The 27,554-nt window shown below is 44.4% G+C and overlaps 1 protein-coding gene across 2 annotated transcripts; it reads left to right on the forward strand.

Annotated features, from left to right (window-relative positions):
* Positions 1–277: 277 nt before the first annotated feature.
* On the forward strand, positions 278–27,056 carry DAPK3 (death associated protein kinase 3). Of its 2 annotated transcripts, XM_070944718.1 has the most exons (9): positions 278–397; positions 3,540–3,657; positions 14,512–14,872; positions 16,853–16,982; positions 18,281–18,329; positions 19,603–19,629; positions 23,027–23,179; positions 24,095–24,140; positions 24,915–27,056. In XM_070944718.1, the coding sequence occupies exons 2-9, from the start codon at positions 3,596–3,598 to the stop codon at positions 25,455–25,457; spliced, it is 1,371 nt and encodes a 456-aa protein (XP_070800819.1). In that variant the 5' UTR covers positions 278–397; positions 3,540–3,595; the 3' UTR covers positions 25,458–27,056. The 2 variants fall into 2 exon arrangements, with proteins under 2 accessions (XP_070800819.1, XP_070800826.1); XM_070944725.1 differs by lacking the exon at positions 278–397 and having other exon boundaries at positions 3,392–3,657.
* The last annotated feature ends 498 nt before the right edge of the window (positions 27,057–27,554 follow it).

The raw sequence follows: 27,554 nt of genomic DNA on the forward strand, positions 1-27,554 counted from the left end.
TATGTGGGGGGGGGTTTCCTCTTCTTGGGTGGGCCTTATTCCTGCATGGGGAGGGGTTTCCTCCTTTCGCGCAAGGCCGGAGAGAGCCCCCGACACCCTTCGCGAAGTCCCCATTGATAAAAAAAGAAAAAGAGGCTCCCGTGACGTCACGCGGACTTCAGAGGCCCCGGGAACAGCCGTGGAACGTTGCGGCAGAGCCCGCCGGTGACGTCACCTCCGCGCTTTAGCCAATGGGGAAGCGGCGCTGCTCCGCCTTCCCCAGGACGGGGCGGAAGGTTGTCTGCTGGAATGCGAGGAGCGGCGGCGGCGGCGGCAAGTTGCGCTCTCGGGAACGCGCCTCCTGCTCTCGCTCTCGCTCTCGCTCTCTTCCCCGTCCAGGCGCGCTCCCGCCTGCCAGGTGGGTCAGGGGCGTCGGGGCTTTCAAGGGGAGGCGGGCAGGTAAGGGGGGGGGACCCCGGGGAAAAGGGGGTGGGGGAGTTGTGTGGGGGGCGGGGAAGGGCGGCTTTGGAGGGGAGGGGGTGGCCAAGGCGGGAGTAGCGGGGCTAAATTGGGGCGGGGGGGGTGGAGAGACGGAAGAGGGGGAGAGGGTGGGGAAGAGAAGGGAGAAAACAGGAGGGTGGAGGTGGGGGAAGGGCTGGTCTATGGGGCCAAAGGAGGAGCCTGGCAATTGGGGCGGGGGGGGGCAGAGATGGAAGGGGGGAGGAAGAGGGGGAGAGGGTGGGGAAGAGAAGGGAGAAAATGGGGTTGGAGGTGGGGGAAGGGGTGGTAGGGCCGGTCTATGGGGCTAATAGAAGCCTCTTGGAATTGGGGCAGGGGGCTAGTAGAGGGAAAGGGTGGGAGGGAGCTGACTTGGGGACAGACTTGGACCCTAGCAAAAATTGGGGCGGGGGGGGGACAAGACAGAAGGGGGGGAGAGGGTGAGGAAAGGAGAAAGCAGGGGGTTAGGGGTCATGGATGGGGAAGGGGCGGTAGGGGTGGTCTACGGGGCCAAAGGAGAGGCCTGGCAATTGGGGTGGGGGGACACAGAGATGGAAGGGGGTAGGAAGAGGGGAAGAGGGTGGGGAAGAGAAGGAGAAAATGGGGTTGGAGGTGGGGGAAGGGGTGGTAGGGCCGGTCTATGGGGCCAACGGAGGGGCCTGGCAATGGGGGGGGGGGCTAGAAGGAAGGGTGGGAAAGGTGGGAGCTGACTTGGGGGCTCTAGCAAAAATTGGGGCTGGGTGGGGGGCAAGGCAGAAGGGGGAGAGGGTGAGGAAAGGAGAAAGCAGGGGGTTAGGGGTCAGGGATGGGGAAGGGGTGGTAAGGCTGGCCTATGGGGCCAACGGAGGGACCTAGCAATTGGGGAGGGGGGCTAGAAGGAAGGGTGGGAGGGATCAGGTTTGGGGCCAGAATTGGACTCTAGCAAAACCTGGAGTGGGGGTGGGTGAGAGACAGAAGGAGAAGGAAGAGGGGAGAGTGGGGAGAAGGGAGAAAATGGTGGGGGAAGGGCTCATAGGGCTGGCGTATGGGGCCAATGGAGGGGCATGGCAATTGGAGAAGGGGGGGTGGGTAGAGAGAAGGGTGGGAGGGAGCTGACCTGGGACCAGAATTGGACTCTAATAAAACCTGGGGTGGGGGCGAAACAGAAGGGGAAGGAAGGGGGGAGAGGAGGGGGAAGGGAGAAAGCGGGGTTGGGAGCCGGGGATGGGAAAGGGGTAGTAGGGCTGGCCTATGCGGCCAATGGAGCGGCCTGGCAATTGGGAAGGGGGATTTAGTGGGAAGGGGGCTTGGGGGAACTTGAAGGGAACCAGTGGGTGAAGACAAAAGGGAGGGGGGAATTGGGGGGGGTCAGGAGCCATAATGGGGTACGCAAGGGTGGGAGGGAGCTGATTTGGGGCCAGAATTAGCCTCTAGCAAAAATACTGGTTGTGTGAAGGGAGGGGCAAGAAGAGGAAAGAAAAGGGGGTGTGGGGAAGAGAGGAAAAAGTGTGGGGGCAGGAGAGGAAAGGGGGATCCATTGGAGGCCACTGTCTGGGCAATACAAGAGGCGGATTGCAGGTTTGTGTCCTTGCTAATGTGGCTTGCTAATTATGAAATTGTAATGTGTGTATGTGAGGGAGGGGCACTTTAGGCCTGGGAGAGGGGAAGGGAGCGGAAATGCGGTAGGGAGGAAGGCAGGGCAGAATATGGGGAGGGGGCACTGGAGTAGAAGGGAGGGAGGGAGGGATTGATAGATGGAGAAGGAAGGAAGGAAAGAAAGAAAGAAATAAAGAGAAAGAAAGAAAGAGAAAAAAGAGAAAGGAGAAAGGAAGAGAGAAAGGAAGGAAAGAAAAGAGAAAGAAAGAAAGGAGAAAGAAAAAAAGAAAAAGAAAAAAGAAAGGAGAAAGGAAGAGAGAAAGGAAGGAAGGAAGGAAAGAAAGAAAGAAAGAAAGAAAGGAGAAAGAAAGAAAAAGAAAGAAAGAAAAAAGAAAGGAGAAAGGAAGAGAGAGAATGGAAGGAAAGAAGGAAAGAGGAGAAAGAAAGAAAGGAGAGAGAAAGAAAGGAGAAAGAAAGAAAGAAAGAAGAGAAAGGAGAAAGGAAGAGAGAGGAAGGAAGGAAGGAAAGAAAGGGGAAAGAAAGAAAGAAAGGAGAGAGAAAGAAAGAAAGAAAGAAAGGAGAAAGAAAGAAAGAGAAAGAAAGAAAGAAAGAAAAAAGAGAAAGGAGAAAGGAAGAGAGAGAAAGGAAGGAAGGAAGGAAAGAGGAGAAAGAAAGAAAGAAAGGAGAGAGAAAGAAAGGAGAAAGAAAGAAAGAAAGAAAGAAAGAAAGAGAAAGGAAGGAAGGAAGGAAGGAAGGAAGGAAGGAAGGAAGGAAGGAAGGAAGGAAGGAAGGAAAGAAGGAAGGAAGGGCCTTCGGATTGTTGAAGGAAGAGCAGGGAGTCCGGAAGGAGACGATGGCTATTTGAGGAGGGGGTCATTTGCTAAGATCTGGACAAATGCATCATATAATCAGAAGCTGATTATCTTGTTATCTTGTCCACAGGGGGGATTAAAAGATAATGGCAGGAAATTCAGGCGAGGGGATGATTGATTTGAGCCAAAGGAGGCTTTGTCCTAGAAAGAGCAGTGGGGGTGGGGGGGAGGCGTCCTCTAGGGCAGGGGTCTCCAACCTAGGCAACTTTTAAGACATGTGGACTTCAACTCCCAGAATTCCCCAGCCGGAAGTGAATTCTGGGAGTTGAAGTCCAGCTATCTAAAAAGCATCCAAGGTTGAGAAATCACTGGAGTAGAAGAAGCTAGGAGGAGGTGTCATGAAGATGTTTGGGGACATCTTGGGAGACCCAGGACAATCTCAACAGCCAAGGGTAGGTCAGCTACGGTCAACGGAATCAAGATGGCCGCCACAATGTGGTGATTGAAGGTTTTCCTGGTCATAAACAACAGGTAGACCTTTGATCGCACCTCCTCCTTGACCCTGTGGGCCATATCTTCTCACCACCCCTGGCAGGAGAGGAGGACAGCTTCTAAGAACAGGCTGCGAAAGGAGAACAAACATATGAACGGTCTACCACCTTATCTCTATCCCAGGTTTGGTACGACAGCAGGAACACCAGAATTGAGGTGGGGGAGCCCTTCAAGCAAGGATGTCCACTTTCCGTCAGGAAAGGGTAGAAGACCACTATGACATGGAGGAAGAATTGGGCAGGTGAGTTATATGTTTAGCCTATGGGGTCACAGGTTCTAACCTAGTCTGGAAGACCACGTTTTTGTTTTTTTTTGAAAGCCACCAAAGAAACGGAACGCCCCTTCTCTCCCGGAGTCATAAGAACCACACGCGACGTGTGCATGGAATCTCCAGGAGCCGCTCATTCAGAATAGAGCTGGAAGGGACCTTGGAGGTCTTCTAGTCCAACCCCTTCCACAAGCAGGAGACCCTAAACCAGGGGTGGGCAAATATGGCCCCTTTGTGACCTGTGGACTTCAACTCCCAGAATTCCTAAGCCAGCTTGGCTGTCTCAGGAATTCTGGGAGTTGAAGTCCACAGGTTGTAAAAGGGCCACAGTTGCCCACCCCTGCCCTAAACCGTTTCAGACAAGTGGCTATCTAGTCTTTTCTTAAAAACCTTCAGTGTTGGAGCACCCAGAACTTCTGGTGGCAAGCAGTTCCACTGGTTAATTGTCCTTACTAAGACTGTATTACTATTATTCTTCTCTTCCTTACTAGTATCTATCTCTTCCCACTTATTACTATAACCATGTTGCTTGTATCTTTCAATTGTTTTTATTTGTTTCCTAGTACGACTTGATAGCTTATTAGTAACCTTGACTATCGCTAAGTGTTGTATCTTTTCATTCTTGATGAATGTATTTTATTCTTATGTACATTTACACCTAAGACAAATTCCTTGTGTGTCCAATCACACTTGGCCAATAAAGAATTCTATTCTATTCTATTATTTCTATTTCTATTTCTATTTCTATTTCTATTCCTATTCCTATTCCTATTCTATTCTATTCTATTCTATTCTATTCTATTCTATTCTATTCTATTCTATTCTATTCTATACTATACTATACTATACTATACTATACTATACTATACTATTCTATTCTATTCTGTAATTCTATTCTATTCTATCCCTATTTCTATTTCTATTTCTATTCTATTCTGTAATTCTATTCTATTCTACTCTGTAATTCTATTCTATTCTATTCTATTCTATTCTATTCTATTCTATTCTATTCTATTCTATTCTATTCTGTAATTCTATTCTATTCTATTTCTATTCCTATTCCTATTCCTATTCCTATTCCTATTCCTATTCCTATTCCTATTCCTATTCTATTCTGTAATTCTATTCTATTCTATTCTATTCTATTCTATTCTATTCTATTCTATTCTATTCTATTCTATTCTATTCTGTAATTCTATTCTATTCTATCCCTATTTCTATTTCTATTCTATTCTGTAATTCTATTCTATTCCTATTTCTATTCTACTCTGTAATTCTATTCTATTCTATTCTATTCTATTCTATTCTATTCTATTCTATTCTATTCTATTCTATTCTATTCTATTCTGTAATTCTATTCTATTCTATTCTATTTCTATTTCTATTCTATTCTGTAATTCTATTCTATTCTATTTCTATTTCTATTCTATTCTGTAATTCTATTCTATTCTATTTCTATTCTATTCTGTAATTCTAGTCTACTCTGTAATTCTATTCTATTCTATTCTATTCTATTCTATTCTATTCTATTCTATTCTATTCTATTCTATTCTATTCTATTCTATTCTATTCTATTCTATTCTATTTTAAAGTTTCTCCTTAATTCCAGGTTGCTTCTCTCCTTGATTAGTTTCCATCCATTGTTTCTTGTCCTGTCTTCTGGTGTTTTGAAAAATAAATTGAATCTTCTTCTTCGTGACGACCCCTCAAATTTTGGAAGATGCTATCATGTCACCTCCCTAATCCTTCTTGTCTCTAGATTGGCCATACTCAAATCCTCCAACCATTCTTCGTACAGTATGTTTTACTCTCCAGAGGCCTAAGACTAATCATCTTAGTTGCATTTCTCTGCACTTTTTCCAAAGTCTCAACATATTTTTTTTTTGTGTTGTGGTGACCAAAACCGGATGCAATATTCCATGTGTGGCCTTACTGAGGCTTGACGAAGCGGTGCTAATGTCAAAAGCGATCTCAACAAGATTTGATCTTGGTGAATTTGATTTGATCTTAATTAATTTCTGGAAAACTTAAAAGAGGGTTACTTCTGGATATTCTTGGATATTATCTGGGATTTCCAGGACTGCTAAACCGGATGTACCGGATTGGGAGTGATAAAACCACACCTGATTTATACCAAGAACTACACATCCATGTGTAGTCATCAAAAATCAGACTTTTGGGGTGTGGATATATATACCTAGGTATTTAATGCGTGTAATCTCATTTTCTCTGGTTTTAAACATAAGCTCATGGAAGCAAATGAATTGTTGGGCCATTGAATTATAGGGCAGATCTTGAAAAATGCTGTTTTTTTTCTGCTAGCTTTTTAACAAGAAGACCAAAAACCTTTGTGGACTCTTAAATTCATCAGATGTTAAACATGAACTTTTGGCTGTCAGTTCCTTTCAAGATGAGATTGGGCTGGGGGGGTTGGACTAGATGACCTACAAGGTCCCTTCCAACTCTATCTTAGTCTCCTTAGTCTCCCAATGGGCAGCCGAGCAATGTGTGATCGCAGCTGTTTCTTCCTTTTAACTGCCAGTGGGGGTGTGAACTGATTGGGTGGGAGCTTGGTTGTGTTCTGATTGGGTGGAGGTGTGTTCTGATTGGTTGGGGGCTTGGCTGTGCTCTGATTGAATGGGGGGTTGGCTGTGTTCTGATTGGCTGGGGGTGTGTTCTGTTTGGGTGGGGGCTTGATTGTGCTCGGGTTAGTCTGAGTTGCAGGGGGATTTGAGCTGGTGAGCTGCGTTGCTGTTGTTTGGCTTCACGTTCGTGGTCGTGCCACGTCTTCATGGTGGGTGTCAGCACCACACATCCACCACCACACATCCACGCAGAAAGCAAACTCAAACCCACACTGATGATGAGGCACGACCACAAACGAGAAGCCAGACCACAGCTGCATCAATAGCCACTTTAAACCCCTCCAATCCATACATGAAGCAAACTGACACCCACCATGAAGATCATCCGTATCTCCGGGGGCAATTCATTCCAGAGGGCAGGTGCCCCCACAGAGAAGGCTCTTCCCCTGGGGGTCGCCAGTTGGAGTTATAACTCCAAATGGATGATAAATGGTTTTACTGTGTGGGGAAAAGGATTGGATGCAGGTTATGAATCTTAAAAAGAGATTTTTGGGGGGATAAACTGAAATTGCTGGCTGTGGTTTCATTGACAAAGTAGTCCTCAACATACAACCTCAATTAAGCAGAATCGGAATCAGAGCTGGAAGGGGGATGGTCCATCCCCCTGCTCAAGCAAGGAGACCCCATGACCAGTGACAGTCTCGGCACAAAATCTCCATTGCTAAGCAAGACCGTTTCTCCGTGAGTTTTGCCCCAATTTATGATCACAGTTGTTAAGTGAATCGCTTGTTAAGTGAATCATTTGGTCATTAAGCGAATCTGGCTCCCCTCCTTTGACTTTTATCAGCTAGGAAGGTGGTAACAAATGGCGAATCCATGACCTCAGGACAGCAGCAGTGGTGGGTTGCTACCAGATCGCCCCGGTTCGGGCAAACTGGTAGTAGCGGTGGCGGGAAGCTCCGCCCACCCACCCGGACGTCATCAAATATGCTCTGCACATGTGCAGAAGCTTCTGCGCATGCACGAGCGAAGCGGTAGCAAAGGTAAGTGAAACCCACCACTTCAGGACAGATCATAAATACATGCCAAACATCCCAATTTTGATCACGCGACCATGAGGACGGTCAAAACTCCATCAGAAGTCACATTTTTCTCCGTGCCGTTGTCACTTCACAACTGGCCACTAAACGAACAGTTGTAAGTCGAGGACAGCCTATATCGGGGGTCTGCAACCTTAAATACTCAAAGAGCCATTTGGACCCGTTTCCCACAGAAAAGAAAACACCGGGAGCCTCAAAACCTGGGTGGGCGTGGCCAACTCAATGTCACTCACTTCCACCAGTCACATGACCACCTCCTAGCCATGCCTACCCAGCCGGTCATTAGGGCAGAGAACCAGTTGTTAAAAAACACCGGGAACCACACAATCCTTTTGACATATCTCTCTCTCCCCTCCCTCCCTCTCTCCCTCTCTCTCTGTATCTCTCTATGTGTGTCTCTCTCCCTCTCTCTCTGTATCTCACTGTCTCTGCCCTGGTCACTTCTCCATCCCCCGCTGTCACCCTTACCTTCTCAGGCCAGGCAAGGAATGACTAGGAGGGGAGAGCGAGGGGCGGGGCCAGCCAATGGTGAGAGAGGGAGGGAGCCACAGCAGAGGGCCCAAAGAGCTGCATTTGGCTCCGGAGCTGCAGGTTGCTGACCCTTGGCCTATATATACTTCTCTGAGATCACAGTAAACAAGCTTTTGCCAGCTATAATTTCCTAATAAAAATTTCTTAAGTTAAAAGGCTCGGCACTGAGGGAAGTAGCTATTTTAGCCTGTAGTTCACAGCGGGCAAAATTGTATGACGTGCACATCCTGTGTGAGTAATCTTTGTGTCACCCGGTGGGGTAAGATGCTCTTTCCTGAATTGTGTGGAAAGAAAGTTTGCTGGGGCTGAGATTTTGTCCTTCTTCCTGTTGTGAGCGCCCATCACTGTCACAATTTCGGGTTCAAGAGGCTGCGAAATCTTTCTCCAGATTAGGAGAAATAAATTCTGAATTACAGACAGTCCTCGATTTACGTCCGTTCGTTTAGTGACCGTTCGATGTTACACTTTTATGGTACCCATAAAAGTGACTTACGACCATGATTCACTTTTACGACCATTGTACCATCCCAACAGTGGCAAGAAAGTTCGTAAAATGGGGCAAAACTCACTTAACCGTTGGCTCGCTTAGCAACATATATTTTGGGTTCAGTTGTGGTTATAAGTCAAGGACTACCTGTATCCTATGATTGAAGGAAGAGCCAGCGGCATCATCCCTGTGGTCATGTGATCAAAATTCAGACGCTTGGCAACTGATTCATATTTATGACGTGTCCTGAGGTTACACGAACACCTTTGCCGACCACCCGACAAGCAGCGTCAACGGGGGAGCCCGATTCGCTTAACAACCGTGTGACTCACTTTACAACTGAGGCAATTCCCTTAACCAATATAGCAAGAAAGGTCGTAAAATGGGACTTAACAACTGTCTCGCTTAGCGACAGAAATTCTGGCCTCAGTTGTAATAAGTCTAGCACAACCCGTAAATTCTTTTCCTTAAAAATGAAGGAATTGAAAATTAGTGGCGTTGAGTTATTTCTATTTTCTGCTGGTTACCGAGCTGGAAGGAGTGTGGAATTTCTATTTGGAGGGGGTTGTGTAGCTACAACCTTATATGGAAACCCCCGCAGCCAGCCGGCATGATCTCACTGTCGAAAAATGTAAATAACAACCCATCTTTAAATGTCTCCATGCCTGGGGCTTGCTTCAAAGGATTTGCCCATTTTACAATATGTCAGTTTTCTTGTCTCAAAACTATTGTAGAAAAGCGTTTTACAATATGTCCATTTTCTTGTCACAAAACTATTGTAGAAAAGCGTTTTACAATATGTCCGTTTTCTTGTCACAAAACAATTGTAGAAAACTGTTTTGCAATATGTCAGTTTTCTTGTCTCAAAACTATTGTAAAACCGTTTGACAATATGTCAGTTTTCTTGTCACAAAACTATTGTAAAACTATTATACAATATGTCAATTTTCTTGTCCCAAAACTATTGTAAAACTATTATACAATATGTCAATTTTCTTGTCCCAAAACTATTGTAAAACTGTTTTAAAATATATCAGTTTTCTTGTCACAAAACTATTGTAGAAAACAATTTTACAATATGTCAGTTTTCTTGTCTCAAAACTATAGTAAAACTGTAGTACAATATGTCCGTTTTCTTGTCACAAAACAATTGTAGAAAACTGTTTTGCAATATGTCGGTTTTCTTGTCACAAAACTATTGTAGAAAACAATTTTACAATATGTCAGTTTTCTTGTCTCAAAACTATTGTAAAACTGTTTTACAATATGTCCGTTTTTTTGTCACAAAACTATTGCAAAACCATTTTGCAATATGTCAGTTTTCTTGTCACAAAACTATTGTAAAACCGTTTTACAATATGTCAGTTTTCTTGTCTCAAAACTATTGTAAAACTATTATACAATATGTCAATTTTCTTGTCACAAAACTATTGTAAAACCGTTGTACAATATGACAGTTTTCTTGTCACAAAACTATTGTAAAACCATTTTACAATGTCAGTTTCCATGTCACAAAAATATTGTAGAAAACAGTTTTACAATATGTCCGTTTCCTTGTCACAAAACTTTCGACAATGAGGTTGATGGGATCCTCGCCTCTAGAGCTAAAAAGGGAAATTAATTGAAAAGCTAATGGATCCCTCGGAATCCTGACGGGAAAATATATCAAAGAATTTGCAAGTTCCCCAAATACAGAATAATAGAAGAGTTGGAAGGAAACTTAGGTAGTCCTCAACTTACAACAGTTGTTTTAGTGACTGTTTGAAGTTATAATGGTGACTTACAGCTGTATTTCATACCTACGACCGTTGCAGCATCTTTGTGGTCGTGTGATCAGAATTCAGGTGCTTGTCAATGACTCATAGTTATGACGGTTGCAGTGTCCCGGAGTCATGTGATTCCCTTTTGCGACTTTCTGACAAGCAAAGTCAATGGGGAAGCCAGATTCACTTAGCAACCATGTTACTAACTTAAGAACTGCGGTGATTCACTTAACAAGGGGCAAGAAAGGGCGTAAAATGGGGGAAAACACGTTTAACAACTGTCTTGCTTAGCAACAGAAATTTTGGGCTCAATTGATTTTAAATTTTGTATTGGTATGTTTTTTATCCTTGGATGTGCACCGCCCTGAGTCCAATAGGAGAAGGGCGGTATATAAATTGAATAAATAATAATAATAATAATAATAATAATAATAATAATAATAATAGTGGTCATAAGTCGAGGACTCCCTACAATCTTCCTTAGCTGCTCTGTTGTTGTCCACCAATGGTCGGCATTTGAGATGGTTTCTTTGAGGGTGATTCTGCAACTGCTTTGTCTGAGGCTGTCGTAAATTCAAACCGTCATTTAATGAATGGTCGTAAACCGAGGACTACGTGGCATTTGAACAAGCCATAATTAATTAGATGTTCGGTTCTTGCCTTGTGAGAGAAACGGGCTTGGTGTTTTGAGTATCATGTGCTAGTATATTATACTAGGGGAGATAATATAATTTATATCATGTGCTAGTATATTATTTTTCTTTTTTTTTTTCATTTTATTAAATTTGTATACCGCCCTACTCCCGAAGGACTCAGGGCGGTGAACAGGCAATGAAATAAAACACATAAATACGAAAGTTAAAACATGATTAAAACCCAATTAAATAATTTTTGCCCGAGACAATTTAAAACTCCCAATAATTTAAAACGAATTAAAATTTGAGTTTAAAAATTTAAAAGAAGGGGAAAAAATTAGGCCAGGCCGGCCTGCTGGAATAGGAGTGTCTTCAAAGCACGGCGGAAAGTGCGCAGATCCGGGATCCTCCATATCTCCGGGGGGAGCTCGTTCCAGATAGTAGGTGCCCCCACAGAGAAGGCCCTCTCCCTAGGGGCCGCCAGTCGACATAGTTTGGCTGACGGCACCCGGAGGAGCCCCTCTCTATGAGAGCGTACCGGCCGGTGGGAGGCTGTTTGTGGTAGTAGGCGGTCCCGTAAGTAGCCAGGTCCTAAGCCATGGAGCGCTCTAAAGGTGGTAACCAAAACCTTGAAGCGCACCCGGAAGACCACCGGGAGCCAGTGCAGCTCGCGTAGGAGAGGTGTCACACGGGAGCGCCATGTTGCTCCCATAACCACCCGTGCGGCCGCACTCTGCGCCAGTTGGAGCCTCCGGGTGCTCCTCAAGGGGAGCCCCATGTAGAGAGCGTTACAATAGTCCAGGCGGGAGGTAACGAGGGCATGAGTGACTGTGTGTAGGGAGTCCCGATCCAGAAAGGGACACAACTGGCGGATCAGGTGAACCTGATGAAAGAACCTGATGAAAGATATTATACTAGAGGAGATGATATAATTTATATCTAAAAGTCTATGGAGATTCTCAGTCATGCAGGTCATGGTTGTCCCAAAGGTGCTTTTTCAAGAGGCAACTGGATTTTCTTCTTTTTCTTTGAAGACGTTTCGCTTCTCATCAAAGAAGCTTCTTTAGCTCTGACTGGATGGTGGGGAATGGAAGGATTTATACTCCTTGCAGACAGCTGGTCATTTGCATCCTTTTTAGAGAGTCCTTGAGGCCACTTGGAGAACCTCAACAGAGGGGAAGGGATAAGACATCATCTATCTCCAGTCTACAACACAGTCCTTTCAACAGTTCCAAGAAGGCTCCACACCCATTTGCACTACTCAGGTGATCCTAAAGACACAGATAAACCTCCAAGTAGCCTCAATGACTCTCTAAAAGGGTGCAAATGACCAGCTGTCTACAAGGAGTATAAATCCTTCCGTTCCCCACCATCCAGTCAGAGCCGAAGAAGCTTCTTGGATGAGAAGTGAAACGTCTTCAAAGAAAAACCAGAAAGTCCGGTTGCCTCTTGATTAAAAAAAAATAGCACCTTTGAGTCTTTTTCTAAAGGCTGTTGTAACTTTTACTTAGATAATGTATGTTAAATGCTGTGAATATTTAGCCTCCGTTGTATAGATGCTCTTACAGCAATCCTCCCTTAAGGTAAGTCTCACTTTGCAAGCTCAAGAGAAAAAGACCAGAATGAGCAGGAAGTGATTTGAACACTTAATTTCAGAGCTGAGGTGGATGTAAACCTTACAGAGCTACAAATTGCAGCACTGGTCAAAAGGGCCCAGCAGAGATTATGCTACCTGAGACTTCTCAGGAAACAACAACTGAATGAAAAACTGCTGGTGACCTTCTACCGTTGCACCAGTATTTTAAGTTACTGCACCTGTGTGACGCGGTGGCTCAGTGGCTAAGACGCCGAGCTTGTCGATTGATAAGTTGGCAGTTCAGCGGTTCGAATCCCTAGTTTAATTTGATATTTAATTTGATTTTAATTCTGCTTTTAAATTTTGTATGTATGGATTTTACTGTTGGTTGTTCACCGCCCTGAGTCCTTCGGGAGTAGGGCGGTATAGTATAGAAATAAAATAAAATAAAATAATAAATAAAATAATAAATAAAATAAAATAAAATAAATAAAATAAATAAAATAAATAAAATAAAATATAATAAAATATAATAAAATATAATAAAATAAAATAAATATAATATAATATAATAAAATAAAATATAATAAAATAAAATAAAATAAAATAATAAAATAAAATAATAAAATATAAAAATATAATATAATATAATATAATATAATATAATATAATATAATATAATACAATATAATAAAATATAAAATAATAAAATAAAATAAATAAAATAAATAAAATAAATAAAATAAATAAAATAATAAAATAAAATAAAATAAAATAATAAAATAAAATAAAATAATAAAATAAAATAAAATAAAATAAAATAAAATAAAATAAAATAAAATAAAATAAAATAAAATAAAATAAAATAAAATAATAGTGCCGTGTAACGGGGTGAGCTCCCGTTACTTGTCCCAGCTTCTGCCAATCTAGCAGTTCGAAAGCAGGTAAAAAATGCAAGTAGAAAAATAGGGACCACCTTTGGTGGGAAGGTAACAGCGTTCCGTGCGCCTTCGGCGTTGAGTCATGCCGACCACATGACCACGGAGACGTCTTCGGACAGTGCTGGCTCTTCGGCTTTGAAACGGAGATGAGCAACGCCCCCTAGAGTCAGGAACGACTAGCACAAATGTGCAAGGGGAACCTTTACCTTTGTATGGTTTGCCAATTGCACAGTGGCAGATAGGACAGCACTCCAGAGGGTCAACCTCATTGCCCAGAGGATCATGGGTTGCCCTCTCCCCTCCTCGGAAGAGCTTTATAGCTCCTGCTGCCTTAAGAAAGCTCAAAACATTCTTAAGGATCCATCTCATCCTGGGCACCCTTTTTTTTTTTGAACTATTACCCTCTGGCAGACGGTACAAGATGATAAAAACAAGGACAAATAGGCTGAAAAACAGCTTCTATCCCAGAGCAGTAACTATATTGAATTCTACTGTATTGTGCAATATTAATGCAATATCAGGGGTTTTCAATTCAATTGTATAGAATTTATTTTTATTTATTTATTTATTTATTTATTTATTTATTTATTTATTTATTTATTTATTTATTTATTTATTTATTTATTTATTTATTTATTTATATCTATCTGTCTGTCTATCTATCTATCTATCTATCTATCTATCTATCTATCTATCTATCTATCTCTATTTGTTGGACTTGTATGCCCAAGAATGTGAAGGGTGTGTGTTTTGTTTTATTTTTTTAATGTATAATATACACCGAAGTTGGCATTTAATTTCATTGCATAAGGTGCAATGACAGAGTAAACTTAAACTTAAATATTTGCATTTTATTAGCATACCTCCTGTAGATCGTGCTAAAATCCTTAATTTCTACTTTTCTCTCAACTATCTCTCATTGTCCAGCCCCGTGTAACCAATCAGATTCAGGCAAGAAGTTTTCCTAATGGTCAGTCAGTCCAAGTGTAGTTTGCTATGTGGCCCCTTTCTTCTTCCAATTGGATGACCTTGAGGCAGCTTCTCAAGGAGATGCAGTGCTTACTTTCACTTCCCCAAGCGTTCCCTCTTTCCCCACAGTTCATGGTAATCTGTCACCGCATTGCGAAGCACAACCAAGCATATGATAGCTGACAGGCCGTAAATCAAGGATGATTTTTACAAGCTTTTTCTTCTTCCTTTGGCCTCCAGCGGCCAGTTCGCAATCGTGCGGAAGTGCCGCGAGAAAAAAACCGGCCTGGAATACGCGGCGAAGTTCATCAAGAAACGGCGCCTGTCGTCAAGCCGCCGAGGGGTGAGCCGCGAGGAGATCCAGCGGGAAGTCAACATCCTCCGGGAGATCCAACACCCCAACATCATCACCCTCCACGACATTTTCGAAAACAAGACGGACGTGGTGCTGATTCTGGAATTGGTCTCCGGCGGGGAGCTGTTTGATTTCCTGGCAGAGAAGGAATCCCTGACGGAGGAAGAGGCCACCCAGTTCCTGAAACAGATCCTGGACGGGGTCCATTACCTCCACTCCAAACACATCGCCCATTTCGACCTGAAGGTGAGACCCTCCGAATAATAATGATAATAAATAATCGAACGACTAAAAAAACAGGGGGCTTCGTAGCAAAATCTCCAGTGTCGTTTCATCTGGAGGATCTCAGTCTCTTTCTGGAAAGGGGTCAGCAAAGGCACTTTCTGAATTCTAGAGAAGACCTCTTAAGGTCATGATGAGAATTGTCACTGGGAAATGGGGGAGAATGAGGAGAGTTGAAAAATAATGTCAGAAAGTAAGACTTCCCAGGAAGAGTAATGTGTTCTGACCTAGGCTTCCTTAGAAAGTATAAAGCACGATCTTAGTCCCACAAAACCTCTTTTATTTATAGGACTGTAAATAACTTTCATTTACAGTCCGCAAGGCTTAATAAACAGTCTTTCAGAGGAAGGTTATCAACACCCACCTTATCTCTCGTGGAACGCTGCCAGAGAGCTAATTGCCAGACGCAGGGCAAGGCCAAACTTGGCACAGAGTCACAAACAGAATTTTCAAATCTTGAATCGGCCAGATGAACTAATGGCTTCCTGCAAAAGCTCACGTCCCGGTTCGCTCTTCTTTTATGTCTTATGGGAGGGGCCAATCGTCTCCAAGCCTTACTCCCAAGTCGACCCTGTTTTCTTAATTGTTCTTGTCGTCTGGCAGCTCTACGCATGTGCACACTAGGAACAGGCTCCCACTGTTCTTCTGCCTCGCTGCTGTCAGACTCTGGAGGCTGCACATAACTATCAGATGGCCTTGGCTCCCTCTCTGCCTCCGATGCAGAGCCCACATCCGAGCTTTCCCCAGCCCCCAGGACTGGCCCAAGTTCCTCCCCAACCTCCTCACTGTCAGACTCTGCTGCCAGCTCTGCTTCCACAACATAGTGGAAGCTTGGAAGTAACATCCAGCGGAGGGAATGGGTCAGTCATCAGTAACCGAGTTTAAACATGCTTGGGATGGATACACGTCCATTGTTCATCATCCGACAAAAATTTCAAAAAGTAAAATAAAAAATAAAAACCCTTCAAGAGTAGACTTGATGGATCTCTAGGTCTTTTTCTACCGTCAGTTTTCTATGTTTTTATCTGCTGGTCTGTGCGGTCCTTGGTGCTCTCTGAGCTTGGTGTTTTTCTTGAAGACCTTTCGTGACCCAAATAGGTAACATCATCAGTGTTAGAAGGGAATGGGGTTTGTGGAGAGGAGGACGAGAAGGAAGAAGAAGAGGAGGAGGAGGAAGAGGAAAAAAAGAATTGTGGGGTCCCTGGTGCTCTCTGAGCTTGGTAGTTTTCTTGCAAATATTTCGTGACCCAACTAGGTGATGTCATCAGTGCTAGAAGGGAATGGGGTTTGTGGAGGGGAAGGGGGGAAGGGGGAGATTGTGGAGTCTTCGGTGCTGAGTTCCTGGTTTCCTTGCAGGCGTTTCGTGACCCAATTAGGTAACCTCACCAGTGCTATAGACATGAGTGGGGTTTGCGGAGAGGAGGAGGATTCTGAGATCCTTAGTGCTTTCTGAACTTACTTGTTTTCTTGCAGATGTTTCACGACCCAACTTGGTAACATCATCAGTGTTAGAAGGGAATGGGGTTTGTGAGAGGAGGAGGAGGAGGAGGAAGAGAAAGAGAAGGAGGATGAAGAGGAAGAAAAGGATTGTGGGGTCCCTGGTGCTCTCTGAGCTTGGTAGTTTTCTTGCAGACATTTTGTAACCCAACTGGGTAACATCCTCAGTACTAGAAGAGTAGAGTTTGCTCTCTGTTTATACAGTATATAAGTGGCTTGCCCCACCACTGTTAGAGGGGGGCCTTTGTCAGAATTGGGGAATACCAATTCAGACAAACAATCAAACACTGAATGGCAGCCGAATCAAGGAGAAAAATCACACTTCCCGCCACCGCTGCCGATTTTGCCCTCTCAAAATTCTCAAGAACGTTAAACCTCTTGATGAAACGTCCGATCTTCCATTGCTGGATGGACTCAACGGTTCTCTTTTTCTTCCTGCCCTTTCAGCCCGAAAACATCATGCTCCTGGACAAGAACGTCCCCAGTCCCCGAATCAAACTGATTGATTTTGGCATCGCTCACAAGATTGAGACGGGAAATGAATTCAAAAACATCTTTGGCACTCCAGAATTTGTAGGTAGGTGCAGAGGAAGGGTTGCCCAACTGCAAGGTTGGGAATGGGAAGGCTGACGTGTGGGAGGTTTATGGAACAATTTTTACAGGTGGAAGAAAATGATTAATAAAGTCTCCCTCCCTCCCTCCCTCCCTTCTCTTTTTTTCTTTCTTTCTTTCTTTCCTTCTTTCTTTCTTTTTTCTTTCTTTCTCATCCATCTATACTTTCTTTCCTTCCTCCCTCCCTTCCACCTTAATTCATTAATTCATTTATTCTCATCCATCTATCCCTTCCTTCTTTCCTTCCTTCCTTTCTTCTCATCCATCTATCCTTTCTTCCCTCCCTCCCACCTTCCCTCATTCATTCTCATCCCTCCCTCCCTTTTCTTTCTTTCTTTCTTTCTTTCTTTCTTTCTTTCTTTCTTTCTTTCTTTCTTTCTTTCTTTCTTTCTTTCTTTCTTTCTTTCTTTCCCTTCCTTCCTTCCTTGTTTCTTTCTTATCCATCTATACCTCCCTCCCTCCCACCTTCATTCATTCATTCTCATCCATCCATCTATCCCTTCCTTCCTTCTTTCCTTCCTTCCTTTCTTCTCATCATCTATCCCTTCTTTACTCCCTCCCACCCTCCCTCCCTCCCTCCCTCATTCATTTATTCATTCATTCTCCTTCCTTCCTTCCTTCCCTTCCCTCCCTTCCCTTCCCTTCCCTTCCCTTCCCTTCCCTTCCCTTTCTTTTTCTTTCTTTCTTTCTTTCTTTCTTTCTTTCTTTCTTTCTTTCTTTCTTTCTTTCTTTCTTTCTTTCTTTCTTTCTTTCTTTCTTTCTTTCTCATCCATCTATCCCTTCCTTCCTTTCTTCTCATCCATCTATCCCTTCTTTCCTCCCTCTCTCCCTCATTCTCATCCATCCCTTCCTTCTCATCCATCTATCCTTCCTTCCTCCCTCCCTTCCTTCTTTTCTTCCTCCCTTTCTTCTCATCCATCTATCCCTTCTTTCCTCCCTCCCTCACTTATTCTCATCCATCCCTTCCTTCTCATCCATAATTGCTAAATTATGGGTTTTTTAATATGGGGGTGTTTGTGGGCCAAATTAATTTAATTGGTTTTTAATATTGTTTTAATTTTTGTATTTTCTGTATTTTATCTGCTGGCTGTTCACCGCCCCGAGTCCTTCGGGAGAAGGGCGGTATACAAAATTAATAATAATAATAATAATAATAATAATAATAATAATAATAATAATAATAATAATAATAATATCCTTTCTTTCCTCCCTTCCTCCTTCCTTCCTTCCCTCTCTCCCTCCCTCCCTCCCTCCCTCCCTCAGCTCCAGAAATAGTGAATTACGAACCTTTGGGCCTTGAGGCTGATATGTGGTGAGTGAAATAAGCTTCTATTTCTTATCTGGCTCATAAGGAAAGTAATATCTAGGCCCCATGTGTGAAAGCCACTGCGCAGTTTCCATTTGACCACCGGTAGCCAAAATCGTCTTTTCTGAACTCCCATCTAGTGTCGGGTGCATGTTGGGAATGGACTAGATCGCCATTGGCCAAGTTCAGCAATCCTTGCTTGGTTTCTTGGATGCTTAGCTTTGGTTTCAGCTTCTGTGAAAAGAAGTCCGGCGTTGTGACGGTTGATGGATGGATTATAACTTTAGCTGAAAAGGCCCTGAGTCGTTCCGAGAGTGAGATGGGCAGTGCCTGAATTAGACAGATACAGATCGATCGATAGAGATGATACAGATGATAGATACAGATGATAGACAGACAACAGACAGATAGATATGATAGGTAAATAGAGATGATAGAGAAAGAGATGATAGATGATAGAGATGAGATGATAGAGATAGAGATGATAGGTAGAGAGATAATGATAGAGATGATAGAGATAGAGATGATAGAGATGATAGATACAGATGATAGACAGACAACAGACAGATAGATATGATAGGTAAATAGAGATGATAGAGAAAGAGATGATAGATGATAGAGATGAGATGATAGAGATAGAGATGATAGGTAGAGAGATAATGATAGAGATGATAGAGATAGAGATGATAGATATGATAGATACAGATGATAGACAGACAACAGACAGATAGATATGATAGGTAAATAGAGATGATAGAGAAAGAGATGATAGATGATAGAGATGAGATGAGATGATAGAGATAGAGATGATAGGTATAGAGATAATGGTAGAGAGAGATGATAGAGATAGAGCGAGAGAGATGAGAGATGATGATAGAGATAGAGATGATATAGAGATGATTGATAGATAGGGATGAGAGAGATGATAGATGATAGAGCGATAGAGATGATAAATAGAGATGAGAGAGATAGCTAATGATAGAGATGATAGAGAAATAGAGATGATATAGAGCAGGGGTCTCCAACCTTGACAACTTTACGACTTGTGGACTTCAACTCCCAGAATTCCTCAGCCAGCATGTGCTGGCTGAGGAATTCTGGGAGTTGAAGTCCACAAGTCGTAAAGTTGCCAAGGTTGGAGACCCCTGATATAGAGATCAAAGAGAGAGAGGGAGGGAGAGAGGGAGGAGAGAGAAGTTGAATGTTGCTCCAGTCTAAAGCAGAGAGTTTGGAGCAGTTTAGGTTCTTCAGTGTAATAAAAGTTTTTTTTCTCCTCTAGGAGCATCGGTGTCATCACTTACATCCTGTGAGTATTTTGAACTAAGTGACTTGTTTGCCAGTGTTCGGGTGGGGGGTGGGGGTGGGGGTGGGGGCAGCTTCCTTTACTTGTTCAAGATTCTTCCCCCAAAAAGCTGCTGGCGATCGGAAGGTGTTCCTAAAGCCTTGGTCCTAGAGATGGAAGTTTCTCCCTTGGCTTCTTCAGATTGAAAGGCACTCTGGAATTCTGGGAGTTGAAGGCCACCCATCTTAAATTTGCCAGGATTGAGAAATGTTAGACTAGGCCAAACTCTCTTTCATCTCCATAATTCTGCAATCTAGTTAGCATGATTAGAACCCTTCACATATCGGAAGAATCTACCCCTTGTTTGATGCTTCTTGGCTCCTGATCTTCGTCAAGATGCTGGCCTTGGGGGTTGGCTTGTTCAAAGGGGTCTATGACATTTCACCATGGCTATCTCACCATGGCCAACTCACCATGGCCAACTCACCATGGTCATCTCACCTTGGCCAACACACCATGGCCAACACACCATGGCCATCTCACCATGGCCAACTCACCTTGGCCATCTCACCATGGCCAACTCACCATGGCCATCTCACCATGGCCAACACACCATGGCCATCTCACCATGGTCATCTCACCATGGCCAACTCACCATGGTCATCTCACCTTGGCCAACTCACCATGGCTATCTCACCATGGCCATCTACCATGGCCAACTCACCATGGCCAACTCACCATGGTCATCTCACCTTGGCCAACACACCATGGCCATCTCACCATGGCCATCTCACCATGGCCAACTCACCATGGCCAACACACCATGGCCATCTCAACATGGCCAACTCACCATGGTCATCTCACCTTGGCCAACTCACCATGGCCATCTCACCATGGCCAACTCACCATGGTCATCTCACCTTGGCCAACTCACCATGGTAATCTCACCATGGCCAACACACCATGGCCATCTCACCTTGGCCATCTCACCATGGCCATCTACCATGGCCAACTCACCATGGCCATCTACCATGGCCATCTCACCATGGCCAACTCACCATGGCCAACACACCATGGTCATCTCACCTTGGCCAATTCACCATGGCCAACTCACCATGGCCAACTTACCATGGCCAACTCGCTGCAGGACAATTATACTACTATCAAAGAAATGGTGGAATAAAACCATTAAAGAAAGGATGCAAAAGGAGAGACAGAATGAAATGTGAATGGCCAAACTTAAAATCATTTTTTATTTATTTTGAATCAGTGAGTTGTCCTGTGGCGATTGTCCATGGTGAGTTGTCCATGGCGATGTCAGGTTTCCAAGTGATGAAACCCATTTGTTAAGGATATTCTTGGCTCATAACCGATGTTATGGGTTATTGAGCAGAGTACCCCTTGAGTATGCACATGAAAGCGGCTGAGAGTGAATAACCACAGTTAATATACTGACACACTGAGTTGTGGTAGTCTTTTACTTTTTAGAAAAAAGTAAAGCAAAGTCCAATAACAATCCAAATCATACATAGATAAGGCGATAGTTAAAATATCAATTCAGGGAATATTCCAAGTACAAAGTCTTCTTACCAGTTGTTGTCATTATGCAATAAAACAGTTCTTCTTGAGTTTCAAACAGGAACAAGTTCAGTATTAAAACATTCAATAAATGGTAGAAAGCAACAAGTAGCAATGATCAAACAGTAGTCATACAGAGAGAACAGGTAGAGAGTAACAGCAAATAAGCAGATAAAATGGTGTTGTGTCCACAAGCCATGATTCAGGCTTCCCCTTAAGTACATTGGCTACAGAGTTTCGCCAATCAGGATACAGGATGATGCAATATAGTCTTAAAGCAATGTAATACCTTTTGACAAATATGTATTGATAGTTTATATATTGCCTGACCAACTAGTTAGACAATAGCCGTTTCTTAACATCATTCAAAAAAAGAAATAGGCAAAGTCCGTCTTCCAAAACAAATTTCTTTTATTTAGGTAGGCATCGAATTGGCAAAGACTGTTGTAATTCCGGATCTGACACAAACCGGAATTGAAATGTAGAAACATCCCACAAAAGCCCCTTCCCCAATAAAAGCAAAATCAACATTGCCCGGTGTCTTCAAACTCCACCTCCAGCTCTCTGTAAGGACAGCCGCCGTTCCCACGGGAAAGAAGATCACCTAGCCAAAACAATGCTCACTATCTATTCCCACCTTAAGAATGTGGCGAGCCTGAAACCCCCCCCCCCCCATATTACAAAACAGGGAGAAAGAGAAGGAATAAGTGAGTATAATATAAAGCTACCATATGTTTCGGAGTATAAGACGCACCCTTTTCCCCCCTAAAAGGGGGTGAAAATTTAGGTGCGTCTTTTACACCGAATGTAGCCCTGCCCACCCACTGGCCCCCACCCTTTGGCCTCTGCCTCGCAGCAGTTTACCTCCTTGCAGCAAGCAGCAAGAAAAAAACAGCTCCTTTCAGCTTCAGCACAGCCTAATTAGCACAAGTTGATTGGATCGGCCTCCCGACTCTCCGCTGATTTGCTCTCCGCTGTTTTGCGCAGGGCTCTGCTGCTTGCTGCAAAGAGGTAAATTGCTGGGAGCAGATTTGTTTTTTTTCCTTGTGCTAATCAAGCTATGCTGAAAACGAAAATGAAAGTAAAGCAGGCTGTTTGCTGCAAGGAGGCAAAATTGCTCAGAGGCAGAGGGAGATTTCTTTTTCTTCTTTTCCTCACCAAAAAAGGTAGGTGCGTCTTAAACTCCGAAAAATATGGCAACTAAAATGAGCCGAGGTGGCGCAGTGGTAAGGGTGCAGTACTGCAGCTACTTCAGCTGACTGCTAGTTCATCAGATCAGCGGATCAAATCTCACCGGCTCAAGGTTGACTCAGCCTTCCATCCTTCCGAGGTGGGTAAAATGAGGACCCAGATTGTTGTTGTTGTTGTTGTTATTATTATTATTTATTGAGAAGGACTCAGGGCAGTGAACAGCCAAATAAAATACATATAATATAAATGTTAAAAAACCATTAAAATACAATTAAATAATTGGCCCGGAAAACGAAATTTAAAACACCCCAAATTCATAAGACAAGTTTAAAATTTAAAAATTTAAAAAAAATTTAAAAAAAAATTTTTTTTTTTATTGTTCAGGGCAATATGCTATTTAGTATACTGTCTTTGGTGTAAGCCGCCCAGAGTCCTTGGAGAGTGGGTGGCATAGAAATATGAATAATAAAATAAATAAATAAAATGGCTACACATATGTCAATTTCGGGTTCGACAGGCGAGTTGTCCGCGGTGAGTGGTTCGCGGTGAGTTGGCCATGGCGAGTTGTCCCATTCCCTGCTCAAAGGCTTCTTACTGTCAAATCACAAGCGCCTCTGGGCTTAAGAATGATGTGAGACCCTCCCTTTTTCAGCCTCAGCGGTGCCTCTCCCTTCTTGGGGGAAACGAAGCAGGAGACCCTGACCAACATTTCGGCTGTGAATTACGACTTTGACGAGGAATACTTCAGCAACACCAGCGAACTGGCCAAGGATTTCATTCGGAGGCTGCTTGTGAAGGACCCCAAGTAAGAGGCGGGCGGCAGTGGGGGGGGGGGAAACGGGGTGAGGAAGGGTGGGAGGCTTTTAATTTGAAGGAGACCTTCTCGGAATCCAGCAGGAGAACCGATATCAAAAGATACTGGTAGTTCTCGATTTACGGCCATTTGTTTTGCAGCTGTTTGGAGTTATAAAGTGACTTACGACAGAGCCTCGCACTTATGACCATCTCAGTTCCGCCAACAGTCATGTGATAAATCTTCAGGTGCTTGGCAACTGGCAGGTATTCGTGACGGTTGCAGTCTCTGGGGTCACGTGATTGCCATTTACAACTTTTCTTAGATAAGCAAAGACATTGCAGGCAACCGGATTCGCTTAATGACTGCATAAAGTTCACTTAATGACCGTGGCAAAAAGGCTTGAAGAACCGGTCCGAACCGGCATCAGCCCACCACTGGTCCCAGGCGATCCTCTTTTGCGACCTTCTGGCAAGCCAAGTCAAAGGGGGGGGGAAGTTAAGTTTGCTTAATGACCAAATGATTCATTAAAACAACTGCAGTGATTCACTTAACCACGGTGGCAAGAAAAGCTGCAAATGGCTGTCGACGTGGCTGCGTTGCTTAACATCCAAAGTGGACCCTCTGAATTTTGGATCTGGGTTGCAACTCTCCTTTTTCTTAGGACTATTTTTCACACTTACGACCGTTCAGATGCTTGACAACTGACTCAGAAGTTTGGGCTGGGTTTTCTTCCCTCTCTCTCCTGAGAAGGTGACTGTGCGCAGGCAATATTCCCAAAAAGGTCCTAAGAGATGATGGTCCGTGATCCAGAACAATGCTGACATTTGGATAGGTTCTCTGCAACCGGTGAATTTCACTCTCCTTTCTTTCTATACGTTTTGCATCGATCCTAGAATTGATTGTTGCTCCTTTTAATGATTGCAGGAAACGGATGACAATTGAGCAAAGCTTGGAGCATCCATGGATCAAGGTAAAAACTAAGTTGCTCAAAAAAGTCTTGACATTTATTTACCCCACCTTATGAATCTATGATTCTATGACCTCCCAGGTCTTTCCAGCCCTATGAGTCTATGATATCCCCCCCTTCCAGGTCCCTTCCAGCCCTAGGAGTCTATGATATCCTCCCCTTCCAGGTCCCTTCCAGCCCTAGGAGTCTGTGATCCCTCCTACCCCTCCAGGTCCCTTCCAGCCCTAGGAGTCTGTGATCCCTCCTACCCCTCCAGGTCCCTTCCAGCCCTATGAGTCTGTGATCTCCCAGGTCCCTTCTGGCCAGAGGAATCTATAACCTCCCACTTCCCTTCCAGCTCTTTGATCTCCAAGGCCCCTTCCAACTCTATGGGTCTATGTTTTTTCACATTTAAGACCGTTGTAGCATCCCCATGGTCACGTGATCAAAATTCAGATGCTTGGCCATGGACTCCTATTTATGATGACTGATTCTCTTTTGCGACCTTTTGACCAGCGGGGAAGCCGGATTCACTTACCAACCGTGTGATTTACTTAACAACTACAGGGATTCACTAAAACCATGGCCAGAAAGGTCGTAAAATGGGGCAAAATTCACTTAGCAACCTAGTCTTGCTTAGCAACAGAAATGTAGGGCTCAATTGTGGTCATAAGTCGAGGATTATCTGCAATGGAGCTTCTGAGAAAACAGCTGACAAGGTTTTGGTGGTCTGGGAGGAGAGAGAGATGAACATATCCACCAATCCTGAGATTTCTCCCCCCCTTTTTTTTTAATCAGGTGATCAAAAGGCGGAATGTCCGCAACGAAGACAACAGCAAGAAGCCGGAACGAAGGCGCCTAAAGACCACGCGGCTGAAGGAATACACCATCAAGTCTCACTCCAGTATGCCGCCCAATAACACCTACATCAACTTCGAACGCTTCTCCAAGGTCATGGAGGAGGTGGCGGTGGCCGAGGAGAGCCTGCGGGAGCTACAGCAGAGTAAGAAGTCCTTCCGGGAGGACATCGAAGCCCTGCGGTCCATCTACGAGGAGAAGGAGTTGTGGTACAAGGAGGAGAACCAGGCTATCAGCCAGGACCTTCGTCAAATCCAGCAGGAGATGCAGAAGACGGAGTCCCTCAAGCGGCAAGCTCAGGAAGAGGCCAAGAGCACCTCGTTGGCGGCCAACCGGCTGAAACGACACCTCCGGAAGCTGGAGAACCGCTACGAGGCCCTCGCCAAGCAGATGGCCTCCGAGATGAAGTTTGTCCAAGAGCTGGTCCGTTCGGTGGAGCTGGAGAAGCTGCAGGGTGGAGAAGAAGACTGTGGAATTCGCTAATGGCACCTTCTGGCCAAGTAGGAGAAGGTCATCTCCTTTAGGTCAACTCAACCCATCTTAGATCCTCCTACCCACCCGTCCTGGAGCCAGAAAACCCACTGGCTCCTTCTCTCCATTGAATCGTTTCCAAAATTCCACATTCCATCATGCAACGCTTCTGCTCGTAACCCCCCGCATGGAGGAAAAAATTGTGTATGCGGACAACTTTCATGTTCCTTCACCTGAAGGTGGGACGGGATGCGTATGAAATGCAGACCCTGCCAGGACTCAGCAGAGGGTCAGTCAGCCACCAGGGATACCCCCTTTTCCCTGCTGGCTGACCGCTTTCTTGAGAACCCCAAATTTTGGAGATAATCTGGAAACCGTTCTCCCCGAAACAGATTTCCTGCTACAGAGGGTCAGGGGGAAGATCTATTCTCATGGATGTTGAGTTTCTGCAAATGTGATCCTCAACCCCCAGAGGGGTATGACTCTCTAACTCAACTCCTCCAGGGCAGCCCACCTTTTGCCGAGAATTAACCAGGATTCCTGGGGTCTAGAAGGCAAGCTAGGTAGGGAAAGGGGGGCATTCCAGAAAAAGCTTAACGTTTCCCAACATTACAAGGATTTTAGGAGGGGATGTCTCTCTTGAATTGTGGCCACCCAAAGGCACTCCAGAGGAATGAAGAATAGCAGAGCTTCTCCCATTACGAGCCACAGTGGCGCAGTGGTTAGAGTGCAGTACTGCAGGCTACGTCTGCTGACTGCCTGTAATTTGGCAGTTCGATTCTCACCAGGCTCAAGATCGACTCAGCCTTCCATCCTTCCAAGGTCGGTAAAATGAGGACCCAGATTTTTAAGGGGCAAGAGGCTGACTCTGTAAACCGCTTAGAGAGTAAAAGCACTACGAAGCGGTATATAAGTCTAAGTGCTGTCGCTAAGTGCTATTAAGCTGGGCTGCAGGGGCAGAACTGCCAAGCGCCTTTAGAACAAACCCAGATTTATTTAAAACCAGGTTAAGATTTTACCTTTCACCAGGAGGGTGGGGGGAGAGTCTGTCTATCTTCTGCTCTGTTGTTTTGGACTTCTGACGGATCGCAAGAGGCCGTTTCCTTAAGTTTATGTATTTTAATTTCTGTGCTGGGGAACAGGTGGTTTTTCGGTGGTCCACGAGTAAACTTTTTGTAAAAAAAAAAAGAAAAAGAAAAAAAAACGCCCATCTCACAATGCTTCCTTGAGTGAACTTGGCTTCATCTCGGTTTACTCTTCGGGTGGGGCTGAATCTAATGCCAGCCACTGGTCTTACTGGGGATAGTAGTTGAGGCAGTCCTGGGGGAGCCAAGGGGAGAGATCCTCTCCATCCAGGTTTTCATTTTTATTTAATGTATTTATCAAACTTGTATCCTCTCACAGCGCTTGAGATCCTTGCTGGCTTCTTCCGTTCCTTTGAACTATCCTGCTTTGGAGGCCTTTCCTCAGGATCCGAAATATTTAGAGAGTCTCGCCCTCTCTTTGAAACTGGGGACTGCCTCTTGAGTGGGACAGCAATGAATAAATAACGTCGGATTTCTTTTTGGAAACGTTGCTCATCTTTTAAAAGCCAGTTTAAGGCTTCGGTCAGCAAGCCAGGCTGGCATTTCTTCTCCTGACACCACATCAGTGGTGGGTTCCTCCCGGTTCGGCCCAGTTCCGCTGAGCTGGTAGCAGTGACGATATGACGTCACCGAACCGGTTCTCTTTGTTCAGGAGCTGGGCCCTCCCGCCCCGCCCGCGTTATTCTTACCTTTTATTTGGCCCCGCCCCCAATCTATTCGCTGCCTCCCAAGTCCCAGCTGATGGCTAGAAGGGATAAAACTGTTTAAACTTGCCGCAGGGCTTCAAAGGGCCGCCCTACAGCTGATCAGTGTTAAAAGGCAGTGTGGTAGTAAATCGGTGCCTTCAAAAACAAATGGGTAGACCGGGACGCTCCAAGAACAAATGGGTAGACCAGGACCCTCCAAAAAAAATTGGGTAGACCAGGATGCTCCAAGAACAAATGGGTAGACCGGTACAGCTCTGCAAGCAGTTAAAAGCCTGGTAGACCAGTACCTCTGCTAAATCCCAATCTATTCGCTGCCT

The sequence above is a fragment of the Pituophis catenifer genome, unplaced genomic scaffold (assembly GCF_029215685.1).
Source record: "Pituophis catenifer annectens isolate HBS135680 unplaced genomic scaffold, rPitCat1.0.hap2 SCAF_1, whole genome shotgun sequence".
Classification (NCBI taxonomy): domain Eukaryota; kingdom Metazoa; phylum Chordata; class Lepidosauria; order Squamata; family Colubridae; genus Pituophis; species Pituophis catenifer.

Excerpts from the sequence above, each read along its gene's own strand:
- DAPK3 (XM_070944718.1), top strand. The coding sequence starts at position 3,596 with ATGTCCACTTTCCGTCAGGAAAGGGTAGAAGACCACTATGACATGGAG. Across the intron at positions 3,658-14,511 it reads ATGGAGGAAGAATTGGGCAG|CGGCCAGTTCGCAATCGTGC; the intron begins GTGAGTTATATG and ends TTTGGCCTCCAG. Across the intron at positions 19,630-23,026 it reads GGTGTCATCACTTACATCCT|CCTCAGCGGTGCCTCTCCCT; the intron begins GTGAGTATTTTG and ends TCCCTTTTTCAG.